Source organism: Lithobates pipiens, unplaced genomic scaffold (assembly GCF_037356315.1).
Source record: "Lithobates pipiens isolate NorthernLeopardFrog02 unplaced genomic scaffold, aLitPip1_a1.2 Scaffold_23, whole genome shotgun sequence".
In the NCBI taxonomy this organism is placed as follows: Eukaryota; Metazoa; Chordata; class Amphibia; order Anura; family Ranidae; genus Lithobates; species Lithobates pipiens.
The window spans coordinates 14,768,896-14,793,789 of record NW_027507785.1 but is presented as its reverse complement, the minus strand read 5'-3'; the positions used below and the strand labels follow the sequence as shown (position 1 = coordinate 14,793,789).

General features: G+C 48.3%; 1 protein-coding gene across 1 annotated transcript in view; it reads left to right on the top strand.

The window, feature by feature from the left end:
* The window catches only part of XRRA1 (X-ray radiation resistance associated 1), a 114,192-nt gene that overhangs the window by 62,750 nt on the left and 26,548 nt on the right, over window positions 1-24,894 (top strand). Inside the window, exons 11-12 of the mRNA XM_077451201.1 lie at window positions 397-525; window positions 4,671-4,764. Coding sequence (XP_077307327.1) covers window positions 397-525; window positions 4,671-4,764 — 223 coding nt within the window. The remainder of the gene's footprint in view (window positions 1-396; window positions 526-4,670; window positions 4,765-24,894) is intronic.

Below are 24,894 nucleotides of genomic sequence, written 5' to 3'. Positions count from 1 at the left end.
TACAGTGGTGGTAAGAATGGCCCCCTTACTTACAGAGAGCTATAAAGATCATTGGTGTCATAGCACTGGCTCCTCCAAGTGGCATTGGCTCAGAACTACGTAGGCACCATCAAACAGGAGGTAAATCAGCCTCAGCTCAAGGAACCCCTAGCCACCTCTAAAGGAACCCTAGGGTTCCACGGAACCCTGGTTGAGAATGGCTGTCCTAAGTAGCGACAACGTTATTGTTGCATAACCAGGTCCATAGCAGAAATGTAAGAATGGGACTATAGGGGTGACTGAACTAGTTTATTACAATGAGAGGAATGGCCCACAGAAGCCCCTTAGTGTCCCCAGTGTGTAATGACAATGGACAGGCTGGTAATGGTCTCATTATCTTCTCCTTCTATATGACAGAAGCCCCCAGAGACCACCGTCAGCTCCTCTATCCTGCCCAGCTTCCTGTTGTCCTCCACAGAAGAGCTAATCCAGTCCTTCACCCCTCCACTGCCGAGCCTGACAACCCTCAGCCTGGCTGACAACAAGGTATGTGTGGACTTGGGGCTATATGGAGAACCCCAACGAAGGCAGATTTGTATTTTTTGGCTGTTGTGGCGGGATGTTGTATCGTACATGCTAATAGTGGAAAAAAAGGAGGCGTCTCTGCAGAGGTGTAACTAGAGCAGGGGTCTCAAACTGGTGGCCCTCCAGATGTTGTGAAACTACAAGTCCCATCATGCCATTGCCTTTTGGGAGTCTTGCTCTTAACTGTCAGCCTTGCAATGCCTCATGGGGCTTGTAGTTTTTCAACAGCTGGAGGGCCACCCGTTTGAGACCTCTGAACTAAAGCCTTCAGGGCCCCGGTGCAAGAAACCATGAAGGACCCCCTCTCCCCAACCCCTAGCTGGGGCGCCTCCCTCCGGGTTCAGGGACCTTCCCTCCGAGCCTTGGTGGATCACAAGGGCCCAGTCACAGGTGCAACCTTTGCGACCCTGGTAATTCCGCCACTGGTGTCAGTAGTTTTTATTTTTTTTAAACGAGAAATGAATGTGGGAATTTAATGAGGCAATTGACTTGTGGAGGTAGAGTGGTTAGTAAACATTATTTAATCGTGACAATAGTATGAGACAAGTAAAGTTATTTCATATATGTACAGTCACACCTGACATGAACATAATGGATACATCAATACTTTTCATATGCTGCCAAGCTGACATTAATGTAACGTACAATTATAGATAAAATGGTATAAATACATATATGTACACGTCATAGAAACGGAATTTGGCAATAAGGTGAATGAAATAAATATTGAACATGATTAATTGTAGACATAGTAGTACAAGATATTTCCTATTGACAGGCATTGATACACCATATGCTGTAAAAACAAAGGAAGATACACATTAACAATTACATAGTACTCAATACATTTTGAATGTATAAAGGTATATATGGGCCAGTGAATAGGTAGTGATCCAGACTTGACTGAGCACCTCATGGAAACTCAACAAGTTTCATGGCTATACGCCATTCATCAGGAGTTGGGTACAGAGATAAAGGGTCAGCTAAAGAAAGCACTGTGCTTGGCTACTATCGAGGAAGATGGAACCCCAAACTGATTGTCTGGTCTGGAGCTGAGGCAAGGAACCCAGCCCCGGCCGAGAAAACATCCACATAGCATGCCCGATCGCCACAACACATTCCACATGTGTGGGGATGATTACAAATATAGTGTTTTGTGTGGGTATCCAGTGAATGGGCTGTGTGTGCTACATCCCTGGTGTAAAACACATAGTGACAATGTAGTTCTATATCCACTTAAGGACCGGCGATACCTCACATGTGTGGTTTGACCACCGTTTTCATATGCGGGCGCTACTCACGTATGCGCTCGCTTCTGTGCGCAAGCTCGTCGTGACGGGGTGTTTTTAAAAAAATTTTTTTTTTTTTTTCTTATTTATTTTAATTGATTTTATTTATTTTTACACTGTTTTTTTAAAAAAAATGGATCACTTTTACAAGGAATGTAAACATCCCTTGTAATAGAAAAAAGCATGACAGGTCCTCTTAAATATGAGATCTGGGGGGGGTCAAAAAGTCCTCAGATCTCATATTTGGGCTAAAATGCAACAAAAAAACGAAAAAATGACATTTAAAAAAAATATACATTTAAGAGGTATAGGAGGAAGTAACGTTTTGACGTAGCTTCCGCCCTCCTATGGTATAGAGACGAGTGGGGGGCCATCTTAGCCTCACTTGTCTCTATGCCCAGCTAACGAAAGGACCCGATCGCCTCTGCCGCTACCGACGGCTCCGGTAAGTGGCGGAAGGTGCGGGAGGGCGGCGGGAGGGGGGGTGGCACCTCTCCCGCCGCTGATAGCAGTGATCTCGCAGCGAATCCGCCGTGGAGACCACCGTTATCGTACAGCCGACCGGCGCCTGAAGAGATGGATATCTCGGTTGTGGCAGCAGCTGCTGCCGTTACCGAGATATCCCTCTTCAAAAATAGGACGTACATCGGCGTTCGGCGGTCGGCAAGTGGTTATTTTTGTTTTATATTCTTTATTCTTATTCTTTATTCATTATATTATATTCATTATTTTTTACCATTTTATTTTTTTATTTGAATTTTTTATAATATTATTTCTTATAATTTTTGTTCAGTTTTTTCAGAGCCCTGTTGGTTGGGGGGGGGGGGGGGAGGCTTTGGTGGTATATCAGGGGTATAAAAAGACCCCTGATGTTTCACCTTTTGAGACAGAAAGGAGATTGAGGACACAGCCTCAGCTGCACAGAATGAATGGACAGGAATAGTTCTGTACAGAGGCTTCCTTTGTATTCACAAACTGAAGCATAGGAAACAGTTTACTATGCTTTAGTTGTCAATGGACAGAGTCAGTGATTAGTACCAAGCCATGAAGGGGTCAGTATATGACATGTTTACTGGCCTCGTCCCTGCTCTCCATCCTCCAGCATCCAGGAGAAGTGGGGGAACCTGGCAGAGCTGTGGGGGACGGGAGGGGGGGCTAGGAGAGAGCAGAGGGGCCAGGGACAAGGGGGGAGGGGCTAAGAGAGAGCAGAGGGGCCAGGGACAAGGGGGGGGGGGGGCTAGGAGAGAGCAGAGGGGCTGGGAACAAGGGGGACTAGGAGAGAGCAGAGGAGCCGGGGACAAGGGGGCTAGGAGAGAGCAGAGGAGCTGGGGACAAGGGAGGGGGGCTAGGAGAGCACAGAGGGAATGGGAGAGGGGGGCTAGGAGAGAGCAGAGGGGCCCAAGACAAGGTGGTGCTAGGAGATAGCAGAGGGGCTGGGGACACGGGGGGGGGCTTGGAGAGAGCAGAGGGGCCAGGGACAAGGAGGGTTAGGAGAGAGTAGAGGGGCGGGGGGCTAGGAGAGAGCAGAGGGGCTGGAGACATGGGGGGGCTAGGAGAGAGCAGAGGGGCCGGGGACAGGGGGGGCTAGGAGAGAGCAGAGGGGCCGGGGACAAGGGGGAGCTAGGAGAGAGCAGAGGGGCCGGGGACAGGGGGGGCTAGGAGAGAGCAGAGGGGCCGGGGACAAGGGGGAGCTAGGAGAGAGCAGAGGGTCTGGGGACAAGGGGGGGCTAGGAGAGAGCAGAGGGGCTGGATACATAGGGGGGCTAGGAGAGAGCAGAGGAGCTGGATACATAGGGGGGCTAGGAGAGAGCAGAGGGGCTGGAGACATAGGGGGGCTAGGAGAGAGCAGAGGGGCCAGGGACATGGGGGGGCTAGGAGAGAGCAGAGGGGGCCAGGGACATGGGGGGGCTAGGAGAGAGCAGAGGGGCCAGAGACATGGGAGGGACTAGGAGAGAGCAGAGGAGACAGGGACATGGGGGGGGCTAGGAGAGAGCAGAGGGGCCAGGGATGGGGACAAGGTGGGGGGAGGGGCTAGGAGAGGGCAGAGGAGCCAGGGACATGGGGGGACTAGGAGAGAGCAGAGGGGCTGTGGACATGGTGGGGGGGGGAGGGGGGGAGAGGAGGAGAAGCGGGCAATTAGCAGCTGCAGGAGGAAGATGGAGGGGATTGGTTCCTCTATAAGCCTCCGCCTCTCCTATCCAGGAGTACTTCTACCCCTGCTTCTCTATATTTCCAAATGTAACCAATGAATAATTAGCTTTGGACATGCGATGTAGTAGCCTGCATCTAGTTGGCTGGTTGGGGTAGATGTGATGCTGCCAGTATTAATACATTAAATATATCATACATGGACTCTGATTGGCCACTGAGCTATTCAGGAATAAATTAGCAGTCATACCTACCTTGATGTTAAAGCCTCATCACATATCCGTACTCCTGTTTGCAGGGCCATCATTGCCCGCATGGGATACACGTGTGTTATGTGCATATGTGTGCGGGCAGTCCCCAACCATGTGTATTGGGATGCAGCAGCTGCACATACACACCTACTGCCACAGGTGTGTGTCCCTGGATGCCCGCATTCGAGGACACACACCCGCACTGGCACATCTATGCATCCCGGGCGGGCAAAGATGCCCCTTCACACGGGTGTATGGATAACCCTTGTTTACAGAAAGAGAAAAAAAGAGGTGAAAAGTTTCGATTCATATATTAAAAGATGGTGCAGTTATCTGTTAGCACTTTGAGTATACTGTACTGTAGATGGATCATCTGTTTGGAGGTCATTTTGCTTGTAATTTCTTCATTTTTTTTTAGATAGAACATGAAGAGGACCTGCTAGCTGTGGCTCTGTTCCCCTCGCTGGAGGAGCTAGTGATCCATGGGAACCCAGTGACTACCCGCTGGAAAGGTAAAGGAATCCCGAAGCCGGGGAACCTCTAACCAGTCCCAGCTCTAATCATTCTAGAGACTGATCTGTGAGCTGTACAATATGTTTATGATATAGCCTGACCCCGCCATTTATACGTTAAAGAGGACCCCCCCCCCATCTGACAAATAAATGTTAGTGCATTACAATGACCCCCTCAATACCAGCAAGTTACACCCCTTTCCTGTCCAGCCCTTTTGTTTTTGTTTTCAGTGCTGTGATAGTTTGACTGACAATGAGTGTGTCATGGAACTCTGTACACAGATACATTTTGTATCATTGTTTTAGGACAAACAGGGCTTTATTTGGTGATATTTGACCACTTCAGCCCCGGACCATTTTGCTGGCCAAAGACCAGACCACTTTTTGCGTTTCGGCTCTGCGTCGCTTTAACTGACAATTGCGCGGTCGTGCGACGTGGCTCCCAAACAAAATTGACGTCCTTTTTTTCCCACAAATAGAGATTTCTTTTGGTGGTATTTGATCACCCCTGCGGTTTTTATTTTTTTGCGCTATAAACAAAAATAGAGCGACAATTTTGAAAAAAACGCATTATTTTTTTACTTTTTGTTATAATAAATATCCCCCAAAAATATATAAAAAAAATGTTTTCCCCCTCAGTTTAGGCCGATACGTATTCTTCTACATATTTTTGGTAAAAAAAAAATCGCAATAAGCGATTATTGATTGGTTTGCGCAAAAGTTATAGCGTTTACAAAATAGGGGATAGTTTTATGGCATTTTTATTAATAATTTTTTTTTTTACTAGTAATGGCGACGATCAGCGATATTTATTGTGACTGCAACATTGTGGCGGACACTTCGGACATTTTTGACACATTTTTGGGACCATTGTCATTTATACAGTAATCACTGCTATATAAATGTAGTGATTCCTGTGTAAATGACACTGGCAGTGAAGGGGTAAACCAGTGGGTGGCAGTGTAGGGGTTAAGTGTTCCTAGGGGTGTGTTACTAACTGTGGGGGGCTGGGCTTTAATTTAGTGAACACTGATCTCTGCTCCAATCACATGGAGCAGAGATCAGCGTCACTAGTTGCTAGGCAGAACAGGGAAATGCTGTTTACAACGGCATCTCTCCGTTCAGCCGCCCCGTGAGACGATTGCGGGTATGCCCGCGGCGATCGAGTCCGAGGGACCCGCGACCGGACTCATGGGGGTCCTGACCAGCATGCAAGTGCGCCATCAGCGGCGTGCTCATGATGGCAGGGCGGCAAATTTAAAGGGATGTACAGGTACGCCCATTTGCCTGCCCGTGCCATTCTGCCGACGTACATCGGCGTGCGCCAGTCGGGAACCAGTTAAAAGAGAAGTTTTTTTATTTTATTTTATTTTTTTATAAAGATTCATACTTACCTAGGTGGATACAGCACCTTCCCCTCAGGCCCTCCTACACTGACAACCAAGCGATTGAACACCAGCGATCGCATGGTTCTAACAGCTCCCCAAGCACAGAGCAGGTGACTGTCGGCCACAGCTCTCTGCTCTACCCCCTCCTCGCTCACCGGATCGCTGGGCTGTGGAGTGGCCGGCTCAGGCTCTTGGCGGCTCGCTGAGAGGCTGTGCGGGGTGTCAATCCAGAGATATGGTGGATCCAGACTCTGTGGTGACATGAAAATTTATAGATAGGCAACTCCTATCCTCATATTGATTAGTGGCTCCAAATTAATAACTACTGCAGTTTGGAACAGACAGAAAAGATACGCTCTGCATCGTTTCAAATACATAGTAGGTGAGGTTGAAAAAAAGACAAAAGTCAATCAAGTTCAACCTATGTGTGTGATTATATGTCAGTATTACATTGTATATCCCTGTATGTTGTGGTCGTTCAGGTGCTTATCTAATAGTTTCTTGAAACTATCGATGCCCCCCTGCTGAGACCACCGCCTGTGGAAGGGAATTCCACATCCTTGCCGCTCTTACAGTAAAGAACCCTCTATGTAGTTTAAGGTTAAACCTCTTTTCTTCTCATTTTAATGAGTGGCCACGAGTCTTGTTAAACTCCCTTCTGCGGAAAAGTTTTATCGCTATTGTGGGGTCACCAGTACGGTATTTGTATATTGAAATCATATCCCCCCTCAAGTGTCTCTTCTCCAGAGAGAATAAGTTCAGCGCTCACAACCTTTCCTCATAACTAATATCCCCCAGACCCTTTATTAGCTTTGTTGCCCTTCTTTGTACTCGCTTTATTTCCAGTACATCCTTCCTGAGGACTGGTGCCCAGAACTGGACAGTATACTCAGGTGCGGCCGGACCAGAGTCTTGTAGAGCGGGAGAATTATCGCTTTATCTCTGGAGTTATTAGTATCGGTGTTACACTGATGTTTTTATATTAAAAATAAAGCATAATTTTTACCCTCTCCAGCTTGGAATGCGGTAAACTATTATTATTATACACGATTTATATAGCGCCAAAAGTTTACGCAGCACTTTACAATGTAGAGGGGGGGACAACACAATTACAGTTCAATACAGAAGGTACAGGAGGGCCCGGCTCGTAGAGCTTACATTCTAAAGGGAGGGGGTGGTGGTACAAAAGGTAATAGCTGCAGAGAATGATTTGATGGGGGCGGCTCTGGGACAGTTAGGTGGGTGTGGGATAGGCTTCCCTGAATAAATGAGTTTTCAGGGATCTCCTAAAGGTGGACAGAGTAAGGGCTGATCGGACAGACTGGGGCAGGGAGTTCCAGAGGATGGGAGAGGCTCTGGAGAAGTCTTGAAGGCGAGGATGAGAGGAGGTAACAAGGGAGCTAGAGAGCAGGAGGTCCTGGGAGGAGCGGAGGGGACGATTTGGGCGATATCTGCAGATGAGGTTGGTGATGTAGATGGGGGTGAGGTTGTGGATGGCTTTGTATGTTGTGGTTAGCATTTTGAATTTTACACGGCGGGGGAGGGGAAGCCAGTGAAGGGATTGGCAGAGAGGGGCAGCAGTCACAGAACGATTAGTGAGGTGTATTAGTCTAGCAGCAGCATTCATAATAGACTGAAGGGGGGAGGAGCCTGCTTAACCACTTGCTTACTGGGCACTTAAACCCCCCTCCTGCCCAGACCAATTTTCAGCTTTCAGCGCTGATGCACTTTGAATGACAATTGCGCGGGCATACAACACTGTACCCAAATGACATTTTTATCATTTTTCCCCCACAAATAGAGCTTTCTTTTGGTGGTATTTAATTACAGCTCGGAGTTTTATTTTTTGCTAAACAAACAAAAAAAGATGCAAAAAAAAATAATCATGTTTAATAGTTTGTTATTACATTTTGCAAACAGGTCATTTTTCTCCTTCATTGAAGTGCGCTGATGAGGCGGCACTGATAGGCTGCACTGGTGGGCACTGATAGGCTGCACTGGTGGGCACTGATAGGCATAGTTAAGGTGGCACTAATAGGCACAGATAAGGCGGCACCGATGGGCACAGATAAGGCGGCACTGATGGGCAAAGATGGGCACAGATAAGATGGCACTGATGGGTGGCACAGATGGGTGGCACGGATGGGTGGCACTAAGGGGCACTGATAGGTACCACTGATAGATGGGACTGATGGGCACTGATGGGTGGCACTGATAGGTGGCTCTGATAGGTGGCACTGCTGGGCACTGATGGGCAGCACTGCTGGGCACTGATGGGCACTGGTAGATGACACTGATGGGCACAGATATGTGGCACTGGGGTGCAGCACCTTTGTTGAGGCAGATTGTGGGCACTGCTGGGTGGCACTGTGGGCACTGCTGGGTGGCACTGCTGGGTGGCACTGTGGGCACTGCTGGGGGGCACTGTGGGCACTGCTGGGGGGCACTATGGGCACTGACGGGGGGGCACTTATTTTTTAATGATGTGGCACTGGCAGGGGGCAGGTGGGCACTGGCAGGGCTGGCCGTGATCGGGACTGATGTCCCGATCACGGCCGCCGGTGATTGGCTCTTTTTTTTTCTCCTCGCACTGTCAGCGCGAGGAGGAATTATAGCCGATTACTGGCTCCGTTGTATCACATGATCAGCTGTCATTGGCTGACAGCTGATCACGTGATAAGGGGTCGGGATCGACCCCTTGCTCGGATCAGTGATCAGGCGAGTCTCATAGGGGGCGCGCAGGCCACTCGTGCACGGGACGACGTCAATAGACGTAGTCCCGGCAAAGGAGATCCGCGCTGTCATTCGGCTATAGCGCGGGTCTCAAGTGGTTAAGGGTCGGCCATTAAGGAGAGAGTTGCAGTAGTCAAGGCGGGAAATAATCAAGGAGTGAATGAGTTTTTTGTGGTGTCATTAGTCAGGAAGGTGGAATTCTGGAGATGTTGCGGAGGTGAAGGCTGCAAGATTTAGCCAGTGATTGGATATGGGGGCTGTAGGAGAGGTCAGAGTCAAGGATTACACCCAGCACCCCGCCATGTGTGGAGGGACCAATGGTTGTGTTGTTGATATTAATGGTGAAGTCATGGGGGGAGGGGGGATCGTGAAGGAGGTAATATAACAAGCTCAGTTTTAGAAAGATTGAGTCTGAGGAAGTGGTGTGACATCCATGCCGATATGTCATTCAGTAAGTCGGAGATCTGTGAGGAGATTGAGGGGGTGAGTTGAGGAGTGGAGAGATAGATCTGGGTGTTGTTGGCATAGAGGTGGTATTGGAAGCCATAGGAGGTTATCAACTGGCCCAGGGAAGAGGTATAGAGAGAGAATAGGAGGGGCCCAAGGACGGAGCCTTGGGGTACCCCAACAGAAAGAGGAAGGGGAGCGGAGGAGATGGAGTTGTAAGTGACCCAGAAAGTGCGCTGAGATAGGTAGGAGGAGAACCAGGATAAAGCAGAATCACGGAGACCAAGGGAGTGTCGTTTGCTGAGGAGGACTGTGTCAAAGGCAGCAGAGAGGTCTTAGCCCTTGTACACACGGCCGGACATTCCGACAACAAAATCCGTCTGATTTTGTCTGACGGATTTTGTCCGAAACTGATGTTGCATACACACGGTCGGACAAAGTTGTCGGAAAATCCAATCGTACGTAGCGTGGTGATGTTATTTCGTTACGATGGGACTACGTTCAGGCTAGTAGCCAATAGCTTTGGTGTAGGAATTTGATCTGAGCATGCGTGGCACTTTGTCCTATCGGAATTCTCTACACACGATCGGACAGAGTCCGATCGGTTCATGTTGTCGGAAAATTTTATAGCCCAGCTCTAAAACTTTGTCGGTCGGATATTCCGACGGAAACAGTCCGATGGAGCCCACACACGATCGGATTATCCGACAACACGGTCCGATCGGACATTTTCAGTCGGAATTTCCTACTGTGTGTACAAGGGCCAAGAGTACGAGTATGGAGTATGGAGTAGTGTCCATTGGTTTTAGCAGTTAGTAGGTCATTGGTGAGTTTTAGTAGGACAGTTTCAGTGGAATGTTGTGAGCGGAAGCCGGGAGTGTAGGGGGTTGAGAAAGTGGTTGTCCGTGAGGTAGCAACCAGGGGCGGATTGACAACTCATGGGGCCCCCGGACAATAGGGGATTATGGGGACCCTAGGCAATCAGAGATTATGGGGCCACACAGTATACAATCACACAGTACACACAGACATGTTTCTATTGGCTGAGAAGGTACTGGAGAGGTGGGGCAGCTATAATCTCGAGATTTGTAGACCAAAAGGATGTCGGTGTGGGACATTTCAAAGACAGATGTTAAAAAAAAACACAGATTTTTACATACCGTCCCTGGTTTTACTGAGGCTGGCAACCCTGATGGGGCCCCCTAGTGGCCTGGGGCCCTCGGGCAGTGCCCGAGTGGCCGAATGATCAGGGCGCCCCTGCTAGTGACTCATTTGGTCATGGACAAGGCAGTTCGATGAGCTTGGAGGCAAACAGGAGCAAGGAGATGGGTCTTGCGTTATTCAAACAGGTGGGGTCTAGTGAGGGGTTTTTTAAGTATGGGGGTAACCGGTGCATGTTTGAGCGGGGAAGGGAAGGTACCGGAGGAGAGGGAGAGGTTGGAGATGTGGGTTTACTTGTTCTTTTGGCTATCTATCCAGACTGTGGACTGGACCTGCGTCCGCTTGTTAGAGGCCGGATTGTTCCCACCTGGGGTGACACAAACCTTTTTCTCTACAAGGCGCAGAGCCACTCTGATTGGTGTCTAATGACACCCGGATCATAGACATTAAAGTGTTAGTAAACTCACAACAGTGAGAGGGTTTTTTTGTTTTTTTTGGGAGGGTGCATGTGATGGGCACAGGGCCAATCAGCACTATCCAGACAGAGGGTCAGAGGTCTTTCAGTCTCATAGGACAGTCGGAAAACTCCTACAAGCTTTAAAGCGGTAGTAAACCCACACATTTTTTTTTTTTTTTTTTTTAAACCTGCAAAGGAAAAGGCATAATGAGCTAGTATGCACCGCATACTAGCTCATTATGAAATACTTACCTTAGAACGAGGCCCCGACATCTGGCCGATCCACGCCGAGGGAGCTGACATGCTCCCTCTGCGTTTCTTCCGGGTATCGCGGCTCCGGCGCTGTGAGTGGCCGGAGCCGCGATATCGTCACTCCCGCGCATGCGCGCGGGAGATTTCAGTCCGGCCGCTCGGCCGCTGCCGGATTTTGACGGCGAGAAACCCCTTGTGCGCATGCGCCGCTGCAGTCAGCGGCGCATACCGAGGGGAATATCTCCTAAACCGTACAGGTTTAGGAGATATTTTTTTTACCTATTTACCTACAGGTAAGCCTTATTATAGGCTTTCCTGTAGGTAAAAGTTAAAAATGTGGGTATACAACCACTTTAAGCAGTGCTTGGCTGGACATGGATAGAAGTCACAAGACTGCTCTAACTGCTGATGAGAAAAGGTATTTAGCTGTTTATATTTACTAAAATAATTTCCATGTTCTGTGTACTGTGGGAGACAAGATATAGTGAATGCAGAGTCCTGGGTTCAGTAACACTTTAACTGGTTCTTGACCGACTCTCGTGTATATACTGCTGTAGAATGGCACCGCTGGATGAAAACCCCATATGCGTTCGTCTTCCCCTTTAAGAGCCGCCAGAGGGCACGTGCGATTGCGTGCATGAGAGCCAGCACGGGGATTTGTGTGTGTAAACACACAAATCCCTGTTTTGTCGGGGGAGAGGAGACATATCTTTTGTTCCTACTAAGTAGGAACAACGATATATCTCCTCCCCCTGTCAGTCCTATCCCCATACAGTTAGAACAGATCTAGGGAACACACATTTAACCCCTTGATCGCCCCCTAGTGTTAACTGCTTCCCTGCCAGTGACATTTACACAGTAATCAGTGCATATTTATAGCACTAATCGCTGTATGTCAATGGTCCCAAAAATGTGTCAAAATTTCACTGTACCACAAAAAATCGCAGATCACCGCCATTACTAGTAGAAAAAAAGAATAAAAATGCCATAAATCTTTCCCATAGTTTGCAGACGCTATAACTTTTGGACAAACCAATCAATATACACGTATTGGGATTTTTGGGGATATTTATTATATGTATTTATTATTTTTATTATAGCAAAAGGTAAAAAATATTGTGCTTTTTTTTTTTGTTTTGTTTTTTCAAAATTTGTCACTCTTTTTTTGTTTATATTGCAAAAAATCAAAACGGCAGAAGTGATCAAATACCACCAGAAGAAAGCTCTATTTGTGGGAAAAGAAAGGACGCCAATTTCGTTGGCCGATGCAGTGCCAAATTGTAAAAAGTGCTCTGGTCAGGAAGGGGGTAAAATCTTCCGGGGCTGAATTGGTTAACCACTTGCCAACCGCCGCACACACATATACGTTGGCAGAATGGCATGAGCAGGCAAATGGGCGTACCTGTATGTCCCTTTGAATTTGCTGCCTATCAGGTGCGTGTGTGCGGCGAGGAGAGGCAGTACGGGGAGACGCCTATGTAAACTAGGCATTTCTCTGTTCTGCCTAGCAACATGACAGGGATCTACTGCTCCCTGTCATCGGGAGCAGTGATCTGTCATGTTGTAGTGAGCCCACCCCCCCCCACAGTTAGAATCACTCCCTAGGACACACTTAACCCCTTGATCTCCCCCTAGTGTTTAACCCCTTCCCTGCCAGTGTCATTTATACCGTAATCAGTGGCTATTTGTAGCTCTGATCGTTGTATAAATGACAATGGTCCCAAAATAATGTCAGAAGTGTCCGATGTGTCCGCCATAATGTCGCAGTCCCGATAAAAATCGCAGATCGCCGCCATTACTAGTAAAAAAATATATATAATAAAAATGCAATAAATATATCCCCTATTTTGTAGACGCTATAACTTTTGCGCAAAGCAATCAATATACGCTTATTGTGATTATTTTTTATTACCAAAAATATGTAAAAGAATACATATCGGCCTAAACTGAGAAAGAAATTCGTTTTTTTTATATATTTTTGGGGATATTTATTATAGCAAAAAGTAAAAAATATTTCTTTTTTTTTCAAAATTGTTGCTCTTTTTTTGTTCATAGCACAAAAAATTAAAACTGCAGAGGTGATCAAACACCACCAAAGAAAGCTTTATATGTGGGAAAAAAAGGACGTCAATTTTGTTTGGGTACATCGTTGCACGACCGCGCAATTGTCAGTTAAAGCGACGCAGTGCCGAATTGCAAAAAATGCTCTGGTCAGGAAGCGGGTAAATCCTTCAGGGGCTGAAGTGGTTAAAAAAAGGAAGGGAAAAGGAGAACCCTGTAGGTGCAGCAGCTGATTGATAATTTAAAAAACTCTCCCATTCACATGGACACAAACAAACAGCTATTCCTTGAGCATGCCCAAAGGTAGGGATCTATAACAAAGTTGATTATTGAAGTTAGTTATTATCCCTGCAATTTACATAGATCACCCAGAGGGGAATGTTTTTTGTTTTTTTAATCTCAACAAAAGCGGAGTTACTCTTTAAGTGGTCCTCACTCTTCAAAAGGTTGAGCACCCCTGTCTTAGAGTACCTGCTCCCCCTAGTGTTTGTTTTAGTATACAACAACTATTTACAGTATGTCTATGTACTCCTCTGATAGCTTGCTTGCAGATTTTTGGGATGTATGATGTTGATAACTGAGGAGGCTGTGGGTGGCCCATTCTCACCTAGGGAATAACAATACTACACAATTCTATATTTCATTAGGAATTAATAACTCTACACCAATGGTGGTTAACCTTCTTGATATAGGGGGCCCCTGACATGACCAAAGGGCCACACATAATATTCAGTGAATGCTAGAGACAGATTCTCAATGTGATTTAGGTCTGGACTTCTGGGCCATTCTAACACATGAATATGCTTTGATGTAAACCATTCCATTGTAGCTCAGGCTGTATGTTTCGGGTCGTTGTCCTGATGGAAGGGGAACCTCCGCCCCGGTCTCAAGTCTTTTGCAGACTCTAACAGGTTTTCTTCTAAGATTGTCCTGTATTTGGCTCCATCCATCTTCCCATCAACTCTGACCAGCTTCCCTGTCCCTGCTGAAGAAAAGCATCCCCACAACATGATGCTGCCACCACCATGTTTCACGGTGGGGATGGTGTGTTCAGGGTGATGTGCAGTGTTAAGCCGCGTACACACGGGTGGACTGTCTGGCCTACTTAGTCCGCCGAAACACATTTCAGCGGACAGTCCGCTTGTGTGTGGGCTTCAGCGGTCTTTTTCAGCGTGCAGTCTGGCGGACTAAGTATTTCGGAATTTCCGTAATACAGTCCGTCGGACTCGCATTTCGGCGGACAATCCGCCCGTGTGTGTGCCAGTCCGCCGTACTTTTGAAATGAGCGGACTTTTCCCGCCCGGAGAAAAGTCCGCTCATTTCGAGCGGGTATCCAGGTAGGCGGGGCCCGCGAAGGAGGCGTCGCTGGCCCCGCCGCCTGGTATGGACTTAAAGGGGAACCCCAACGCCGAAAAAAATCGGCGTGGGGGTCCCCCCCCCCCAAGTCCACAACAGACCCTTGTCTGAGCACGCTACCCGGGCCGGCCAGGAAAGGGGGGCGAGCGAGCGCCCCCCCTCCTGAGCCGTACCAGGCCGCGTGCCGTCAACATGGGGGGGTGCCTTGGGGAAGGGGGGGCCGCGCGGCCCCCCACCCCAAAGCACCTTGTCCCCATGTTGATGAGGACAAGGGCCTCTTCCCGACAACCCTGGCCGTTGGTTGTCGGGGTCTGCGGGCGGGGGGCTTATCGGAATCCGGGAGCCCCCTTTAATAAGGGGCCCCCGGATACCGGCCCCCCACCCTATGTGAATGAGTATGGGGTACAATGTACCCCTACCCATTCACCTGTGGAAAAAAAGTACAAAAAAAACACAACACAGGGTTAAAATATTTTATTGCACAGCTCCGAGGGTCTTCCGTCTTCGGGGGTCTTCTCGCCGGACTCCTCCACTATCTTCTTGTAGCTCTTTTGCTAGCGGAGGAGTCCGGCTTTCTTCCTCGCCGCCGGCCTCTTCTCCCGACTTCGGGGGTCTTGTCCCCCTCTTCGGTTCTTCTGCCGGGCCACCGCGCCTTCTTATAGCTCTTTTACAGGCGGTGGCCTGGTCTTCTGTCGCCGCCGTCGCCGCAGCCTTCCGTTCTTCTTCTTCTTCTTCCTTCTCCAGGAGATGTTGCCTCGACGATCTCTCCGGCCGGAATGCCAGGGACGCACTGCGCGGCCACTTATATAGGGACAATGGGGCGGTGTCACATGGCTTTATGTCACATGGGTTGGTCACATGGGTTGATGTCACATGGGGACTATGACACCGTAAGGGGCAGGGTCACCATGTGACCAACCCATGTGACATAAAGCCATGTGACACCGCCCCATTGTCCCTATTTAAGTGGCTGCGCAGTGCGTCCCTGGCATTCCGGCCGGAGAGATCGTCGAGGCAACATCTCCTGGAGAAGAAGAAGAAGTAGAAGAAGAAGAACGGAAGGCAGCGGCGACGGCGGCGACAGAAGACCGGGCCACCGCCTGTAAAAGAGCTATAAGAAGGCGCGGTGGCCCGGCAGAAGAACCGAAGAGGGGGACAAGACCCCCGAAGTCGGGAGAAGAGGCCGGCGGCGAGGAAGACAGCCGGACTCCTCCGCTAGTAAAAGAGCTACAAGAAGATAGCGGAGGAGTCCGGCGAGAAGACCCCCGAAGACGGAAGACCCCCGGAGCTGTGCAATAAAATATTTTAACCCTGTGTTGTGTTTTTTTTGTACTTTTTTTCCACAGGTGAATGGGTAGGGGTACATTGTACCCCATACTCATTCACATAGGGTGGGGGGCCGGTATCCGGGGGCCCCCTTATTAAAGGGGGCTCCCGGATTCCGATAAGCCCCCCGCCCGCAGACCCCGACAACCAACGGCCAGGGTTGTCGGGGAGAGGCCCTTGTCCTCATCAACATGGGGACAAGGTGCTTTGGGGTGGGGGGGGCCGCACGGCCCCCCCTTCCCCAAGGCACCCCCCATGTTGAGGGCACACGGCCTGGTACGGCTCAGGAGGGGGGGGCGCTCGCTCGCCCCCCTTTCCTGGCCGGCCGGGTAGCGTGCTCGGACAAGGGTCTGTTGTGGACTTGGGGGGGGGACCCCCACGCCGTTTTTTTTCGGCGTTGGGGTTCCCCTTTAAGTCCATTCCAGGCGGCGGGACCAGCGTCGTCTCCTTCGCGGGCCCCGCCTACCTGGAGACGCGCTCAAAATGAGCGGACTTTCCTCCGCGTGTGTGGGCAAGTCCGTTCATTTCAAAAGTAGGGCGGATAGTACGGCGGACTTAGTACGCCGTATTAGTCCGCTGAAAAAGTGCCGTGTGTGGGCCAGTCCGTTCATTCGAAAGTATGACGGACTGTCCGTCGGATTGTCTGACGGACTAAGTTGGCCAGACAGTCCGCCCGTGTGTACGCGGCTTTAGTTTCCCACCACACACATAGTGTTTTGCTTTAAGGCCAGATAGTTACATTTTGGTCTCATCTGACCAGAGCACCTTCTTCCATGTTTTCTGTGTCCCCCCACATGGCCCAAAGGGGCATTTTATGACTTTCTTTCTACAATGTCTTTTCTTCTTGTCACTCTTCCATAAAGGGCAGATTTGTGGAGAGACGACTAATAGTTGTCCTGTGGACAGATTCTCCCCCCTGAGCTGTGGATCTCTGCAGCTCCTCCAGAGTTACCATGGACCTCTTGGCTGCTTCTCTGATGAATGCTCTCCTTGCCCGGCCGGTCAGTTTAGGTGGACGGCCATGTCTTGGTAGGTTTGCAGTTGTGCCATACTCTTTCCATTTTCAGATGATGGATTGAACAGAGCTCCGTGAGATGCTTGGGATATTTTTATATAACCTAATCCTGCTTTAAACTTCTCCACAACTTTATCCCTGGCCTGTCTGGTGTGTTCCTTGGCCTTCATGATGCTGTTTGTTCAATGAGGTTCTCTAACAAACTTCTGAGGGCTTCACAGAACAGCTGCATTTATACTGAGATTAAATTACACACAGGTGGACTCTATTTACTAATTAGGCGACTTCCGAAGGAAATTGGTTCCACTAGATTTTAGTTAGAGGTATCAGTAAGAGTAAAGGGGGCTGAATAAAAATGCACGCCACACTTTTCACATATTTATGTGTAAATAAAAATTGAAAACCATTTATTTTCCTTCCACTTCACAATTAGGTGCCACTTTGTATTGGTCTATCACAGAAAATCCCAATAAAATACATTTACATTTTTGGTTGTAACATGACAAAATATGGAAAATTTCAAGGTGTAAGAATACCTTTTCAAGGCACTGTACTACAGGAGATGATCAGAGACTGCAGACATACTACAGGAGATGATCAGAGACTGCAGACATAATACAGGAGATGATCAGAGACTGCAGACATAATACAGGAGATGATCAGAGACTGCAGACATAATACAGGAGATGGTCAGAGACTGCAGACATTGTACAGGAGATGGTCAGAGACTGCAGACATGGTACAGGAGATGATCAGAGACTGCAGACATAATACAGGAGATTATCAGAGACTGCAGACATAATACAGGAGATGATCAGAGACTGCAGACATAATACAGGAGATGATCAGAGACTGCAGACATAATACAGGAGATGGTCAGAGACTGCAGACATTGTACAGGAGATGGTCAGAGACTGCAGACATACTACAGGAGATGGTCAGAGACTGCAGACATACTACAGGAGATGGTCAGAGACTGCAGACATAATACAGGAGGTGGTCAGAGATGCAGACATACTACAGGAGATGGTCAGAGACTGCAGACATAATACAGGAGATCGTCAGAGACTGCAGACATACTACAGGAGATGGTCAGAGACTGCAGACATAATACAGGAGATGATCAGAGACTGCAGACATAGTACAGGAGATGGTCAGAGACTGCAGACATTGTACAGGAGGTGGTCAGAGACTGCAGACATACTACAGGAGATGGTCAGAGACTGCAGACATAATACAGGAGATGATCAGAGACTGCAGACATAGTACAGGAGATGGTCAGAGACTGCAGACATTGTACAGGAGGTGGTCAGAGACTGCAGACATACTACAGGAGATGGTCAGAGACTGCAGACATACTACGGGAGATGGTCAGAGTCTGCAGACATAGTACAGGAGGTGGTCAGAGACTGCAGAAATTGTACAGGAGGTGGTCAGAGACTGCAGACATTGTACAGAAGATGGTCAGAGACTGCATACATTGTACAGGAGGTGGTCAGAGACTGCAGACATTGTACAGGAGGTGGTCAGAGACTGCAGACATACTACAGGAGATGGTCAGAGATTGCAGACATACTACAGGAGATGGACAGAGATTGCAGACATAATACAGGAGATGGTCAGAGACTGCAGACATTGTACAGGAGATGGTCAGAGACTGCAGACATGGTACAGGAGATGATCAGAGACTGCAGACATAATACAGGAGATGATCAGAGACTGCAGACATAATACAGGAGATGATCAGAGACTGCAGACATAATACAGGAGATGATCAGAGACTGCAGACATAATACAGGAGATGGTCAGAGACTGCAGACATTGTACAGGAGATGGTCAGAGACTGCAGACATACTACAGGAGATGGTCAGAGACTGCAGACATACTACAGGAGATGGTCAGAGACTGCAGACATAATACAGGAGGTGGTCAGAGATGCAGACATACTACAGGAGATGGTCAGAGACTGCAGACATAATACAGGAGATCGTCAGAGACTGCAGACATACTACAGGAGATGGTCAGAGACTGCAGACATAATACAGGAGATGATCAGAGACTGCAGACATAGTACAGGAGATGGTCAGAGACTGCAGACATTGTACAGGAGGTGGTCAGAGACTGCAGACATACTAGAGGAGATGGTCAGAGACTGCAGACATAATACAGGAGATGATCAGAGACTGCAGACATAGTACAGGAGATGGTCAGAGACTGCAGACATTGTACAGGAGGTGGTCAGAGACTGCAGACATACTACAGGAGATGGTCAGAGACTGCAGACATACTACGGGAGATGGTCAGAGTCTGCAGACATAGTACAGGAGGTGGTCAGAGACTGCAGAAATTGTACAGGAGGTGGTCAGAGACTGCAGACATACTACAGGAGATGGTCAGAGACTGCAGACATAATACAGGAGATGATCAGAGACTGCAGACATAATACAGGAGATGATCAGAGACTGCAGACATAATACAGGAGATGGTCAGAGACTGCAGACATTGTACAGGAGATGGTCAGAGACTGCAGACATACTACAGGAGATGGTCAGAGACTGCAGACATACTACAGGAGATGGTCAGAGACTGCAGACATAATACAGGAGGTGGTCAGAGATGCAGACATACTACAGGAGATGGTCAGAGACTGCAGACATAATACAGGAGATCGTCAGAGACTGCAGACATACTACAGGAGATGGTCAGAGACTGCAGACATAATACAGGAGATGATCAGAGACTGCAGACATAGTACAGGAGATGGTCAGAGACTGCAGACATTGTACAGGAGGTGGTCAGAGACTGCAGACATACTAGAGGAGATGGTCAGAGACTGCAGACATAATACAGGAGATGATCAGAGACTGCAGACATAGTACAGGAGATGGTCAGAGACTGCAGACATTGTACAGGAGGTGGTCAGAGACTGCAGACATACTACAGGAGATGGTCAGAGACTGCAGACATACTACGGGAGATGGTCAGAGTCTGCAGACATAGTACAGGAGGTGGTCAGAGACTGCAGAAATTGTACAGGAGGTGGTCAGAGACTGCAGACATACTACAGGAGATGGTCAGAGACTGCAGACATACTACGGGAGATGGTCAGAGTCTGCAGACATAGTACAGGAGGTGGTCAGAGAATGCAGACATTGTACAGGAGGTGGTCAGAGACTGCAGACATTGTACAGGAGGTGGTCAGAGACTGCAGACATAATACAGGAGATGGTCAGAGACTGCAGACATACTACAGGAGTTGGTCAGAGATTGCAGACATACTGCAGGAGACAGTCACAGACTACAGACATGTACAGGAGATGGACAGAGACTGCAGACATGGTATAGGAGATGGTCAGAGACTGCAGACATTGTACAGGAGGTGGCCAGAGACTGCAGACATACTACAGGAGATAGTCACAGACTACAGACATGTACAGGAGATGGACAGAGACTGCAGACATGGTATAGGAGATGGTCAGAGACTCCAGACATGGTACAGGAGATGGTCAGAGACTGCAGACATGGTACAGGAGATGATCAGAGACTGCAAATATGGTACAGGAGATGATCAGAGACTGCAGACATTGTACAGGAGATAGTCAGAGACTGCAGACATAATACAGGAGATGATCAGAGACTGCAGACATAATACAGGAGATGGTCAGAGACTGCAGACATGCTACAGGAGATGGTCAGAGACTGCAGACATGGTACAGGAGATGATCAGAGACTGCAGACATTGTATAGGAGATGGTCAGAGACTGCAGACATAATACAGGAGATGATCAGAGACTGCAGACATATTACAGGAGATGGTCAGAGACTGCAGACATACTACAGGAGATGGTCAGAGACTGCAGACATAATACAGGAGATGGTCAGAGACTGCAGACATAGTACAGGAGATGGTCAGAGACTGCAGACATTGTACAGGAGGTGGTCAGAGACTGCAGACATTGTACAGGAGGTGGTCAGAGACTGCAGACATAATACAGGAGATGGTCAGAAAATGCAGACATACTACAGGAGATGGTCAGAGATTGCAGACATACTACAGGAGATAGTCACAGACTACAGACATGTACAGGAGATGGACAGAGACTGCAGACATGGTACAGGAGATAAGAGACTGCAGACATTGTACAGGAGGTGGTCAGAGACTGCAGACATTGTACAGGAGGTGGTCAGAGATTGCAGACATACTACAGGAGATGGTCAGAGATTGCAGACATACTACAGGAGATAGTCACAGACTACAGACGTGTACAGGAGATGGTCAGAGACTACAGACATGGTATAGGAGATGGTCAGAGACTGCAGACATGGTACAGGAGATGGTCAGAGACTGCAGACATAATACAGGAGATGGTCAGAGACTGCAGACATTGTACAGGAGATGGTCAGAGACTGCAGACATAATACAGGAGATGATCAGAGACTGCAGACATAATACAGGAGATGGTCAGAGACTGCAGACATACTACAGGAGATGATCAGAGACTGCAGACATAATACAGGAGATCGTCAGAGACTGCAGACATTGTATAGGAGGTGGTCAGAGACTGCAGAAATTGTACAGAAAATGGTCAGAGACTGCAGACATTGTACAGGAGATGGTCAGAGACTGCAGACATAGTACAGGAGATGGTCAGAGACTACAGACATACTACAGGAGATGGTCAGAGACTGCAGACATAATACAGGAGATGGTCAGAGTCTGCAGACATACTACAGGAAATGGTCAGAGACTGCAGACATTGTACAGGAGGTGGTCAGAGACTGCAGACATTGTACAGGAGGTGGTCAGAGACTGCAGACATACTACAGGAGATGGTCAGAGATTGCAGACATACTGCAGGAGACAGTCACAGACTACAGACATGTACAGGAGATGGACAGAGACTGCAGACATGGTATAGGAGATGGTCAGAGACTGCAGACATTGTACAGGAGGTTGCCAGAGACTGCAGACATAATACGGGAGATGGTCAGAGATTGCAGACATACTACAGGAGATAGTCACAGACTACAGACATGTATAGGAGATGGTTAGAGACTCCAGACATGGTACAGGAGATGGTCAGAGACTGCAGACATGGTACAGGAGATGATCAGAGACTGCAGACATTGTACAGGAGATAGTCAGAGACTGCAGACATAATACAGGAGATGATCAGAGACTGCAGACATAATACAGGAGATGGTCAGAGACTGCAGACATGCTACAGGAGATGGTCAGAGACTGCAGACATGGTACAGGAGATGATCAGAGACTGCAAATATGTTACAGGAGATGGTCAGAGACTGCAGACATAGTACAGGAGATGGTCAGAGACTACAGACATACTACAGGAGATGGTCAGAGACTGCAGACATAATACAGGAGATGGTCAGAGTCTGCAGACATACTACAGGAAATGGTCAGAGACTGCAGACATTGTACAGGAGGTGGTCAGAGACTGCAGACATTGTACAGGAGGTGGTCAGAGACTGCAGACATACTACAGGAGATGGTCAGAGATTGCAGACATACTGCAGGAGACAGTCACAGACTACAGACATGTACAGGAGATGGACAGAGACTGCAGACATGGTATAGGAGATGGTCAGAGACTGCAGACATTGTACAGGAGGTTGCCAGAGACTGCAGACATAATACGGGAGATGGTCAGAGATTGCAGACATACTACAGGAGATAGTCACAGACTACAGACATGTATAGGAGATGGTTAGAGACTCCAGACATGGTACAGGAGATGATCAGAGACTGCAAATATGGTACAGGAGATGATCAGAGACTGCAGACATTGTACAGGAGATAGTCAGAGACTGCAGACATAATACAGGAGATGATCAGAGACTGCAGACATAATACAGGAGATGGTCAGAGACTGCAGACATGCTACAGGAGATGGTCAGAGACTGCAGACATGGTACAGGAGATGATCAGAGACTGCAAATATGTTACAGGAGATGATCAGAGACTGCAGACATTGTATAGGAGATGGTCAGAGACTGCAGACATAATACAGGAGATGATCAGAGACTGCAGACATAATACAGGAGATGGTCAGAGACTGCAGACATAGTACAGGAGATGGTCAGAGACTGCAGACATTTTACAGGAGATGGTCAGAGACTGCAGACATAATACAGGAGATGGTCAGAAAATGCAGACATACTACAGGAGATGGTCAGAGATTGCAGACATACTACAGGAGATAGTCACCGACTACAGACATGTACAGGAGATGGACAGAGACTGCAGACATGGTATAGGAGATGGTCAGAGACTGCAGACATGGTACAGGAGATGATCAGAGACTGCAAATATGGTACAGGAGATGATAAGAGACTGCAGACATTGTACAGGAGGTGGTCAGAGATTGCAGACATACTACAGGAGATGGTCAGAGATTGCAGACATACTACAGGAGATAGTCACAGACTACAGACATGTACAGGAGATGGACAGAGACTGCAGACATGGTATAGGAGATGGTCAGAGACTGCAGACATGGTACAGGAGATGATCAGAGACTGCAAATATGGTACAGGAGATGATCAGAGACTGCAGACATGGTATAGGAGATGGTCAGAGACTCCAGACATGGTACAGGAGATGGTCAGAGACTGCAGACATGGTACAGGAGATGATCAGAGACTGCAAATATGGTACAGGAGATGATCAGAGACTGCAGACATTGTACAGGAGATGGTTAGAGACTGCAGACATAATACAGGAGATGGTCAGAGACTGCAGACATAATACAGGAGATGGTCAGAGACTGCAGACATACTACAGGAGATGGTCAGAGACTGCAGACATAATACAGGAGATGGTCAGAGACTGCAGACATAGTACAGGAGATGGTCAGAGACTGCAGATATTGTACAGGAGGTGGTCAGAGACTGCAGACATAATACAGGAGATGGTCAGAGACTGCAGACATAATACAGGAGATGGTCAGAGACTGCAGACATACTACAGGAGATGGTCAGAGATTGCAGACATACTACAGGAGATAGTCACAGACATGTACAGGAGATGGACAGAGACTGCAGACATGGTATAGGAGATGGTCAGAGACTGCAGACATAATACAGGAGATGGTCAGAGACTGCAGACATAATACGGGAGATGATCAGAGACTGCAGACATAATACAGGAGATGGTCAGAGACTGCAGACATACTACAGGAGATGATCAGAGACTGCAGACATAATACAGGAGATCGTCAGAGACTGCAGACATTGTACAGGAGGTGGTCAGAGACTGCAGAAATTGTACAGGAGATGGTCAGAGACTGCAGACATAGTACAGGAGATGGCCAGAGACTGCAGACATAATACAGGAGATGGTCAGAGACTGCAGACATACTACAGGAGATGGTCAGAGACTGCAGACATTGTACAGGAGGTGGTCAGAGACTGCAGACATTGTACAGGAGGTGGTCAGAGAATGCAGACATTGTACAGGAGGTGGTCAGAGACTGCAGACATTGTACAGGAGGTGGTCAGAGACTGCAGACATTGTACAGGAGGTGGTCAGAGACTGCAGACATACTACAGGAGATGGTCAGAGATTGCAGACATACTGTAGGAGACAGTCACAGACTACAGACATGTACAGGAGATGGACAGAGACTGCAGACATGGTATAGGAGATGGTCAGAGACTGCAGACATTGTACAGGAGGTGGCCAGAGACTGCAGACATAATACGGGAGATGGTCAGAGATTGCAGACATACTACAGGAGATAGTCACAGACTACAGACATGTACAGGAGATGGACAGAGACTGCAGACATGGTATAGGAGATGGTCAGAGACTCCAGACATGGTACAGGAGATGGTCAGAGACTGCAGACATTGTACAGGAGATAGTCAGAGACTGCAGACATAGGACAGGAGATGGTCAGAGACTGCAGACA